General features: G+C 34.5%; 1 protein-coding gene across 1 annotated transcript in view; it reads right to left on the bottom strand.

Annotated features, from left to right (window-relative positions):
* Positions 1 to 12,011, bottom strand: part of COL24A1 (collagen, type XXIV, alpha 1) — a 438,816-nt gene that overhangs the window by 142,485 nt on the left and 284,320 nt on the right. Inside the window, exons 32-35 of the mRNA XM_011982146.1 lie at positions 11,523 to 11,576; positions 11,197 to 11,241; positions 11,034 to 11,078; positions 4,696 to 4,749 (exon numbers count right to left, since the gene is read on the bottom strand). Of these exons, the coding sequence (XP_011837536.1) occupies positions 4,696 to 4,749; positions 11,034 to 11,078; positions 11,197 to 11,241; positions 11,523 to 11,576 (198 nt within the window). The remainder of the gene's footprint in view (positions 1 to 4,695; positions 4,750 to 11,033; positions 11,079 to 11,196; positions 11,242 to 11,522; positions 11,577 to 12,011) is intronic.

Here is a 12,011-nt window from a genome sequence, read left to right as displayed (position 1 = left end):
GTGAGAACCTGTTAGGGCTCCGGAAGGACGTAAAACTCAGGAACATGTAGGGGCCTCCCAAAGACTAGGCCCTCTCTGAGTTTTTTTAACACTCAAGCTGGTCTACACTGAGTCTCCAGTAATTTGCTAATTATAGTTTAAAGTGTCCCTACTGTCCAGCTGTGGGCTATGTATTTGCCTGTCTGTCTCTCCATTTTGGGGGCAGTACTTTGTCTTGTGGCCTTAAGTCTCTGACAGATCTAAGAAGAGTTGTTGACTTTCAGTGTGTCCATCTTTTTTCTTGTTTTGAGGATGGGAGTGATGACTTCCAAGTTCCTTACATTTCAGACCAGAAAACACATTAATTAATTACTTAATTAATTTAGAGGCAGAGTCTTGTTCTGTCACCCAGGCTGGAGTGCAGTGGCACGATCTAGGCTCACTGCACCCTCCGCCTCCCAGGTTCAAGTAATTCTCCTACCTCAGCTTCCTGAGTAGCTAGGATTACTGGCACCCACCACCATGCCTGGCTGATTTTTTTTTTTTTTTTAGTAGAAACGGGGTTTTACCATGTTGGCCAGGCTGGTCTCAAACTCCTGACCTCAAGTGATCCACTTGCTTTGGCCTCCCAAAGTGGTGGGTTTACAGGTGTGAGCCACTGTGCCCAACCCAGAAAACACTTTACTATTGTCAACCTAAATAACAAAGAGAAAGAGGCTCTCTAAAAGAAATAAGGTATTTATTTTGGAATAGAGCATTGTAATGGGAATATGCATGCTGTAGTAAGCTATGCACATATTCAGGGAGATAAAGAAAGGGAATAGTTTGTAAAGGAAAAATGAGGATTATATAATTGTTTTGAAATGTTTATCCTTGGCTATAAATATCAACAACAATGGTGATACCAGTCCAAGGCTGGACAGGCCGTTGCTGGGCAGATGTCTTTTCAGAAATATTTTTTGTATATGGATGCAAATGTTCTTTGGGCGAGGTTGTGATTTTTGCAATTTTTTGTGATCGTTTGTGCTATCAGGCATCTGAGAATGAGAACTCTGTCTTTATGGCCTTCACCTCTATTTGTCAGATTTTTCTTTTATTTTCTTAACATCAGTGACTCCATTTTGATTCTGACAACTTTCACACTATGATTTTTAAATCTTTTTTTGGGGGGAGACTGGCAGATTCAGCTAGAAGCCAAATTGTGCTCCACACACAATAATTTTTTTTTTTTTTTTTTTTTTTTTTTGAGATGGAGTCGCACTCTGTCACCCAGGTTGGAGTGCAGTGGTGTGATCTTGGCTCACTGCAGCCTTTGCCTCCTGGGTTAAAGCAATTCTGCCTCAGCCTCTCAAGTAGCTGGGACTACAGGTGTGTACCACCACGTCTGGCTAATCTTTTGTATTTTTAGTAGAGGTGGGGTTTCACTATATTGGCCAGGCTGGTCTTGAACTCCTGACCTCAAGTGATCCATCCACCTCGACCTCCCAAAGTGCTGGGATTACAGGCATAAGCCACTGTGCTTGGTTCCCATGCAATGATTTTTAAAGAATCAAAAATGGCTGGCCGGATGCAGTGGCTCACACCTGTAATGCCAGCACTTTGGGAGGCAGAGGTGGGCGGATCACAAGGTCAGGAGATCAAGACTATCCTGGCTGACACGGTGAAACCCCATCTCTACTAAAAATACGAAAAATTAGTGGGGCGTGGTGGCAGGCACCTGTAGTCCCAGCTACTCAGGAGGCTGAGGCAAGAGAATCGGTGGAACCTGGGAGGCAGAGGTTGCAGTAAGCCAAGATTGCGCCACTGCACTCTAGCCTGGGAGACAGAGCGAGACTCCATCTAAAAAGAAAAAAAATAAAAATAAAAATAAAAAGTTGCTAAATTTTAGATTACTTGTTTTTGTATTTTTCATTATATCTGTGATATATTAATAGATTTCTTAACAACAACTAACTTTTCCTTGATTGTAATTCTTCCTTTTACTTCACTGAGGTGGATAATTCTTTATATACATGGTTAAATTTTACTTAATTTTTCGTTCAGATTTTTACAATTATATTTGTAAGTGAAATTCATCTGCCGCTTTATTTTGGCTGCTCTCTTTGTCTGACTGAGATGCTGATATAGGGTACTCTTATCTTTTGTTTCCAAGACTGTTGCCACTCTAATGAGGAACTGAGTGAAGTTTTATTATACACTTTTAGTTAACTTGAGAATCCTATTAACTATTTTTTGAGGTAAGTGGAAATGACTTCTGGTATCTAAGAAAAAGTAGCTAGAAAATAATATTTTAAAATTTACAGGGGATATTATAAAGGAAGCTTATGAAGAGTTTAAATTTTAGAGTATAGCATTCCCCTTGTTCCCTCTTTAAAGGCAGTTTTCAATAATTAAGAGATATTAACTATATTTATTTAGGTCAGGAGATTTTTTTTTCAACTTGTCTTCTGAAACGGAAGAATAAATGAACAATATGATAAAAGAGAGAATGAACAAATGTCACCATTCTCCTCTTATTGAGGGTGATTGTGCAGGTTGTACACTACATAAACCAAGGGACATTATTTGTTACAAGGTTTGAGTTGATTAGACATTTTCTTTCTGTACATATGTGATTAAAATCTACATCAGGGGTCAGCAAATTTCCTTTTTTTCAAGGGCAAGACAGTAAGTATTTTAGGCTTGTGGGTCATGTGGTCTCTGTCAAAACTTTTAAATTTTGCTGTCATAGTATGAAAGCAGCCATACATACATAAGGGAATTGTTGTGACTGTGTTTCAATAAAATTTGATTTACAGAAGCATAACTGGACTGAGGGCTGTGGTTTACCTATCCTACTTTATGCCTACATACTTCTAAGGGAATCTAATGTTATCATGAAGATTTTAAGATGGGTTATGGTTATAGCTCAAACTCCTAACTTACATATCTGATTTTCCTCTTACTCTCTCAGTTTCTTGTGCAGTTTCAACCTTTTCTGCCAGGGTTTTGTAAATGTTGTAGCTCTTTAAACCTCAGCCTTAGATCTTTTTCTTTTCTCACCTCTATACTCTTTCTATAGGCAATGAATCCAATATTTTTTAACTTTGGTGCATTCCTCTACTCTGAATCCAACTGCCAACTTCATGTTTCTCAAAGACACCTCAAATTCAACAGTTAAACTGAATTTATAATCTTCCATTCTCAAACCTACTTCTCTGTGTTTTTTTTGTTTCAGTGAATATTATCATCAACTCTTTAATACAATAAGCCAGAAATTTAAGAATTATACTTCACATACAGAGTCTTTATTACCTATTGATTTTATCCCCTTTTGAATCATTGTGTCCACTTCATCTCTCTGCTCATAAAAAAGGTGCTGCTGATTTTTATCTGTGTTATTGCAACAGCCAGCCATTCTTGGCTCCTTCCATTTTGTGATTTGACTGATATTTATAAAATAGACATCAGATAATAAACTAAACAATCTGATAATAAAGCTAGTCCTAGACCTTTAATAACATCCTTTGTTCTAAGGATAAAAATTTAAAATGTTGGCAATAGCCCTCATAAAGCTGTGTGTGTTTTGCCACCTGCCTCCTTTCTAACCCCATCTGGCACTTACTTATATATACCAGACATTATACCAGGAAAGGGGATTACAAAGATAAAATAAATGGTCTCTGATTTCAAGCAGGTTACAGACTTTTTAGGGGATATACTTAAGTAAATAATGCTAAAGAGAGTTGCATTATTTTAGGTCAGATAAATATCAGAATTGAAATGACATGTTAAGATATGCATAATAGGGAGAAAACCAAGAAGGATTTAGCTTAAAAAATCAACAACATATCTAAAATTCTTTATTTGGAAAGAACTATATATACTGTCAAATCTTTACTTATTGTTTTGAGAGCTTATATCATAGGTTAAATATATAAATGAGGAAAAGGTTATGGTAAGAATAGCTCTTTGACTGTTAGAATTTTCCATTTGCCACTAACTAAATGAATTATACAAAAGCCACTTGTAAATCTTTGTGTCAACTGATGATAAAATCAATGCAGTTGTTTGAAAGACTATATTGTATTGTACATCTTAGAAGCACATTATAGCACATTACATCTGACACCATTAACCAGAAGAATGACTTCATTGGCAAAAAAGAATAAATTGTAAGAAAGTAGGTGTGACAGGTTTTTCCTTTTCACAACTTACCTTCCATGGAAACTCTGAAACTGTTTCATAACGATTTCATAAGTTTTTGTATTGATGCAAGTTTTTGTACTGTTGATGTAACAACTGCATTGATTTTATCATTTCTGTCATGTTTGCACATTTTGGCCCATCAAAATGTTTGGCTTCTCTCTATATGGTCTTCTAATTATAGAAATTGCCTCATAAGTGTGATTGTGCGTGTGTGGCAATGTAATATTATAAGAACAGCAAGCCATTCAGAAAGAGAATTTCTGAGATTCAATAAAACAGAGTTTTCTTTGTTGAAAACAGAAATATGCTCAGATTTAACAGCTCCAGAAAAACAGCACCATATTTGACTATATGAAACCAGAAAGGCACGATAAACTATTACTTTTTATTCTATGTGATTTGTCTGTGGTGTCTATGATAAATGCTGCTTTCTAAAACATACCAGTCACAGCACAGCAGAGCAATAATAGAAATGTAAACGTACATTATGAGAAAAACACAATTAGAAAAGTATAAACATACACTTACTGGCTCTCCTGGAAGTCCTCTGTCACCTGTACTTCCAGGCAATCCCTGTAAACCCTGGACAAATAAAGGCAATACTTGTAGGAAAAGTGTTGTGTGAAGATGTTTTACACAGTTTCCTTACCTTAGCTTTCCTATGGATCCTTCCACCCAACTTTTCTGTCTACTGCTATTTTTTTTTTTTTGCTTTTGTGGTAAATTTACTATTTTAACCATTTTTAAATGTAGTTACGTGGCATTAAGTACATTCACATTGTTGTGTAACCATCACCAGAACTTTTTCATCTTCCCAAACTGAAACTCTGTACCCATTAAATACTAACTCCCCATCACCCCTTTTTTCTATTCCCTGGCAACCACCATTCTATTTTCTGTCTCTATGAATTTGAATACCCTAAGTACCTCATATCAGTGAGATCATACAATATCTGCCTTTCTGTGACTGGCTTATTTTACCTAGCATAATGTCTTCAAGGTTCATCCCTGTTGTAGCATGCGTGAAAACGTTCTGCTTTTTAAGGTTGGGTCCACTGTATGCATATCCCACATTTTGTTTATGTATTAGTCTATCAAAGAACATGGATTACTTTCAACTTTTGGCTATTGTGAATAATGTGGCTATGAATATGGGTATACGAGTATCTGTATGAGTCCCTTTTTTCAATTATTTGGGTATCTACCTAGAAGTGGAACTGATAGACCATATGGTAATTCTCTGTTTAACTTCTTGACAAACCACCAAACTGTTTTCCACAGCAGTCCCCCTATTTTATATTTGTACCAGTAATGAACAAGGGTTCCGATTCCTCCACATCCTTGGCCACACATATTTTCTTTTTTTTTTTTATAACAGCATTATAAAGTTTGTGAAATAGTATCCCATGGTGGTTTGATTTTCATTTCCCTAATGACGAGTGATGTTGAGCATCTTTTCATGTGCTTACTGGCCATCTGTATACCTTCTTTGGAGAAATGCCTGTTCAAGTCCTTTGCTCATTTTTCCATCAGGTTGTTTTTTTATTCTTGAGTTGTAGGAGTTCTTTGTATCTACCTCTATTTTTATTTAATCCTCACTCCTATACTGTGACAAATAATTACCCAAAATTATTTTAAATCTGAATTTCTTTACAGTTTTAATGTCCACATAAAGTTTCCTTTTTCAAAAAATAATAATGTCCTTGTGATGTGTTAATAAGTATGATTTATGTCTTTAAACCCTGGCAAGGCACAGGAGACTCAGAACCTAGACAACTGGAAATAACCATACTGAACCTGTAACTTCCTTTTTTCCCCATCTTTACACTCTTTGTAGTACCATAAAAGAGTGTTTCAGATATGAAGTAGATAGAACACTAAACCAAATTCTGAGTCTTCTCTGACTCAGTCAAAGATTTATTGAGCATTTACTGTGTGCGAGGCACTGATGACCACTGACAATACATAACATGTTGACCCATTTGTAAGTTGCATCTTCTTTTTTTGCTTTATTTTATTTATTTTTTAAATTTTTTTGAGATGGAGTCTCACTCTGTTGCCCATGCTGGAGTGCAGTGGCGTGATCTCGGCTCACTGCAAGCTCCCCATCCCGGGTTCACGCCATTCTCCTGCCTCAGCCTCCCGAGTAGCTGGGACTACAGGCGCCCACCACCATGCCTGGCTAACTTTTTTATTTTGTATTTTTAGTAGAGATGGGGTTTCACCGTGTTAGCCAGGATGATTTTGATCTCCTGACCTCGTGATCCGCCCGCCTGGCCTCCCAAAGTGCTGGGATTACAGGCGTGAGCCACTGCGCCCAGCCGTAAGTTGCATCTTCTGCATTATTGACCTTGGGAAAGTTGATAACTATACAGCTAATCACAAATACCATTTTACCTTAAAAAACTAAAAGGTATAAAAATATGACATTAAATTAGAAGTAAAGATATTCAAAGTTCTTAGCAACACACTGTCTTCTAAGTTATAATCTTTAATGCTATGTTCAGTTTCTCTGGCTAGGGAAAGGGAACTATGTAAAATTATGGACTCCCATCTAGTTGAAGCTCTGTTTCAGTCATGTAAATGATATGGTGTCTATTTACTCCAGGCTCCTTAATTAAGAGATAGGATCATTATAAGGAATCTCTCTGTGCCTAGTAGAACAACTGAAATATACAGAAAACTTCAGAACTTTAAATAATATCTGCCCAATTTTCTTTGTAAAGTATGTATAGACATAATATCAAGCTTATCATGTACTTTTAATGCTGTTGATACTGCATAAAAGCTCTTTTGCAAAGCCATGAAATAATTTAAGTGGACTCTGTTTTTATTGGGGAAAAAGCGGAAAAGCACAAGCTGGAATAAAATAAAAATTATCTTTAAGGCTTTTTAGAACTCCCTTCTCCATTACTTCAACCCAGTAACTATGATAATGATGACCATGAGGATAACAATGGTTATTTTGGTTGTTATTTATTAGAGCCTGTTCCAGGAACATAATAAATAACATTTGTTATAACTATAAAAGATTTCCTATATCAAAGATGGGGAAACTGAAGCCCAGAGAAGTTAAGTAATTTGTACAAAGTCAAGACTGCTAGTAAGTGGCAAAGCCAATATATGACTTCCAATATGATTGATTCCAATAAAATATAATGATACATTATATGCAAGGGAATAATTATATATATATATATAATTTATATATATATATATATATATATATATATATATATATATAAAACTGTGGACTACTTATCAGAAATACCGACGGCCAAAAGAAAATGGCAAGTTATCCTTACAGAGTTGAATAAAAACAAAAGAATCCCCCAAAAGACTCTGTCAACCTAAAATCTGATATCCGGTGAAACTGTACTTCAAAAGTAAAGGAGAAATAAAGACATTTCATAAACAAAACCTAAGAGAAATATGTACTAGCAGACTTTACTACAAGAAATATAAAGGATGTTCTATAGGTTACAGGGAAATGACATCATTTGGAAACACAAATCTTCAGAAAGTAATGAACAGCATCAGAAAAGGCAAATATGTGGGTAAATGATAAACATTATTTCCCATTAAACATCTCTAAAGTATGTATTTCATTTACATTATGAAAACATTTTATTTATATTAAAGCAAAAATTATAACTTTGCAAATGTGTAGTTTAAAATATATGTAGATGTAATACATAAAACGATTATAGCATTAAAAAGTATTAGTAAATGGACCTATATTGTTGGCAAGTTTCTTACACTTGTGTTAAGTATTTACATAAAACACTTATTTTGTGGCACTTCACAGAAGAAGTTTGCTGACCCTTGACCTAGAATAACCATGGAAAATTATAATGAGAAGAAATAGAGCTAAAAATCCAACAGACAGATTAAAATAGAATTCTCAAAATTATTCAATGCCAACAGAAGATATTGAAAAATAACAACAAAAAGGAAACAAACAAAAACAGATCATTAAATGGGAGACCCAAATCTAACCATATCAATTACGTATCAATAATTACATTAAATTGAAATTGAACAAATGCTCAAATTAAAAGGCAGAAATTGTCAGAATGAATAAAACGCAAGGTCTAACTATAAGATAAGATATTCACTTTAAATATCAAGACACAAATAGGTTGAAAGTAAATTAAGGAACAAGATATGCCATGTAAGCAGCAAGCTAAGAAAGCTGGAGAAACTTTATATTAGTATTAATATCAGATGAAGTATACTTCACAACAAATAGTATTACCAAGAGTAAAAAGCATTACCAGAGATAAAGAAGAATATTTTTTAACAACAAAAAAGGATCAGCTGATGAGGAAGACATAATAATTACAAATGTGAATAAACTTACAATAGAATTTAAAAATACATAAAGCAAAACTGGAAAGAATCAAAGGTAGAAATAGAGAAACACAAAAATTATAGTTGGAGAATTTTTACACCCCTATCTCACAAACTGATAGAATATCTAGATTTAAAAAAATACTCAGTAATGTATGAGTTATGATAGTTTTTATATTATTTAGAGAACCTAAAATAGTGATCCAGGCCTTAACACCTTATTAACACAGTGGATTGTGGTCTTTTTTCCTGATTTTCTTTTGAGTCAGATGTATGGGAGGCAAGTATTGTATAGGAAACAGTGTTGGTCCACAGACAAATACACTTTTACTAGTTATCTGGATTACCAGAGCACTATGTGTTGCCAGTTTTCATTTAATTCCTGGCTTAAAATTATGAAAACTTAGAGATGGAGAGGGTCTTAGAGCTCTCATCCTAACCATTTTTTAAAATTCATTTTAAAAATAAAGAATATGTAGTTTTAGAGATGGGGGTCTCACTACATTGCCCTAGCTGGTCTCGAACTCCCGGGCTCAAGAGACCTTTCTTCCTCTGCCACTGAAAGTGCTGTGATTACAGGCATGAGCCATCACGCCTAGCCCTAACCAATTTAAACATGGTTATATGGTTTTTAGGAGCATACAATAGACCAAAAGTCAATCTGACCTCAAATTTAGTTTTCTAATATACAGCACTGCCTGTTTGTTGATAGTGCATAAACGACTAGAGACACTAAGACTGTGCTGAAGGATCAAATGAATCTTTGGGGCTTGTTTGGCTTTTTTCAATTGATTGTTCTCAGCTTCTCCAAGATCTCAATTCAATCAAGGAGAAGGAGACAATGTAGGTATAGAGCCAAGTAAACCTCAATAACTATTATAAATTCATATTTAATGTCCAACTTTGTCATGCACTAAGGAAACTTAATTCTTCCAGGAGTCTACGTGACACGTTTGCCAGGGTAAGGTTTCAAACCAGGGTAAGGTTACAAAATGATTCTAGTATCTTTTATTTAATTGAGAAAGTCAAACATGAAATATTACATTTATACAAGCATACATTGATGGGCTAAAAATGAAGGTAAAATTCTAGGGAAGGTCAAAAATGAATGATCTATAATTTTACCTTCATTTTCAGTACATCAATGAATACAAAATGAATAAGTAATTTTATTTATCTGGGCCTCATTTTTTTTTAAATGAGAGGAATGAACTTGAGCTCCAAACTTTTCCACTCACTGCAACGTATGGGCACTGTATAAAGTACAGCAAAGTAGCATAATCTATACAAATACCATTTATATCAATATAATAGAAACTCAGATGACGAATATTAAAACTCAAGTAACATTCTTTGAGGATAACGTTAATCAATAATACAATGCCACACACAAGTTCTTTCCCAGACACAGTCATTTATTTTCTGTCTTAGGTCTCTGGTATTTTAGGTTGGATCACTGTTAAACACAATGTTATTGTGGGAAACAGCGGGCAGGGGGCAGCAGATTTCAAAAAGGAACAAGCAAATGCAGTGACATTTACTATGTAAACAATTATTAATAGTATAGCAGCTAAAACATTTTTATTCTATCCTTTTCTGTCTCCTGAGCTGCAATATATTTGTATTATCTATTTTTATAACTTTATATTATATATATGTGTATATAACAAATCAAAATGTCATCATTAAAAATTAAAATTCTGAATGAAAGTAAAAATATTCATATACCTAAGCTTATGTGCTCATATACATGTACTATCTTATGTGTCTATGTGTAAGTATGCATGTGTGGGTAAATATTTAACTTTTTTTTTCCTCTTACTTAGTGATGATAACCACAGAACTTGTTGCCTTTCAGGGAAAAAAATGTATAATTCTGGTAAGATTTTTGATGGTAGGAAAATAACTAGTATTATAAAATATTAATAACTCCTAAGAAGTGCCATGGGAAGGCATGATGACACACACAGCTCTACACTCCAAAGGCCTAAAAGGAATTCAAGTTGAGTTAAAAGAAAACTAGGCAAGAGGCCCCAAAAAAGTTACTTATTATATTAGCTTTATTAACGTCTCATTATATTTATATATCATGCCATTTTATTTTGAAATGGGTTTTACAGTAAAACTAATTTATCTTCACTCTATTTATCATAGAGTGAAGTAAAAGTATCAGTTATAACCACCAGTTACGGATAGGTACAACCCAGGCCCAGAATGGGTAAGCAACTTGCTCAAATAAAACAATGACCCAATGATTAAAGGAGAAAAAGAACTTACATTCTTTTAGTCCAACGTACTGAATACTAAACAATAGTTGTATCAGAGAATAAAGCAGATAAGGGTAATCAGTTCATAATTTATACATATATCAAGATATCACATTGTATACTGCAAATATATGTAATTTTTATGTGTCAAAAAATCCCCCAAACATTGTTTGAGCAGCCCCTCTCCTCAAAAAATAGCAGATAAAAATTGTTCATCGCCTGATTTTTTTTTTTTTTATTACTTACTGGTTTCCCTTGAACTCCTCTTTCTCCAGGGTTTCCAGTCTTCCCCTACACGAGAAAGAAAATGCTTGAGTCAAGCAGTCCCCTCCAAAAAGATTAATCATACTAAGAGAAACAAAAAAGACTTAAAATGTTCATCTTTAATGTGAAATGTTTTATTACTTACAATAAGACCATGAGGCCCTCTCTTTCCTTGATCTCCTTTTTCACCCTAACAAAGCATCAAAGCCAGGTGAGTTAGTAAGAATGTGAATTGTCGTCTTATATATGCTAGCATATATTCACATACAAAAAGATAGTAAGTATACAGTTCAATATTGAAAAGTAAACATCTCTGTGTCTGTAGTAAAAACTTTTATGTGTTTCATACTTAGACACAGAGAAAATTTAGAACCATATTTTTGTAAGGAAATATGTTGTTTTTTAGACCAGTAGGACATACGGGCTCAATAAAATTTAACTGTATATGAAATGAGAAAAATCAATGATTACCTTGGCACCTTGTATACCTTGTTCCCCTAAGAGACCATCTGGTCCTCTTGGTCCCTAGAGGTGAAAAAAATATCCTGTTGTTAATTTGAAATGTTCCTTTTTTTTTTTTTTTTTTTTTTTACTGTTATGTGTCCTCACAGATGAAGATGCTGTGCCCTTCTTTAGTAGACAAACTCCTTCTGCTTGATTTTATGCCTGACAACAGAAAATACTACAGCTGGGTATATGGCTCAACTTCTCTGCATGGGAGAATCAGCCCATGTTTTTAAGATTTAATGACAAATAATAAGTCAAATGAGCACAAAAATAGCTAACTCAGTGGTTGAGGTGGTTATAATATAGGTGTGTTATTTGGGTATTTCATTCACTTTATAGTTTACTCAGCAGCCAGCCAGGATTTATTCTTAATCAACTCTAAATCAAAAGTGGCTGGATTTGTTTCTCTAAACAGTCTCCTTAAGTTTAATATTTTAAGATGGTGCTCTTTTC

The sequence above is a fragment of the Mandrillus leucophaeus genome, unplaced genomic scaffold, assembly GCF_000951045.1.
Source record: "Mandrillus leucophaeus isolate KB7577 unplaced genomic scaffold, Mleu.le_1.0 Scaffold235, whole genome shotgun sequence".
NCBI lineage: Eukaryota > Metazoa > Chordata > Mammalia > Primates > Cercopithecidae > Mandrillus > Mandrillus leucophaeus.
The sequence above is the reverse complement of the archived record's forward strand: the minus strand, read 5'-3'. Positions and strand labels throughout refer to the sequence as shown.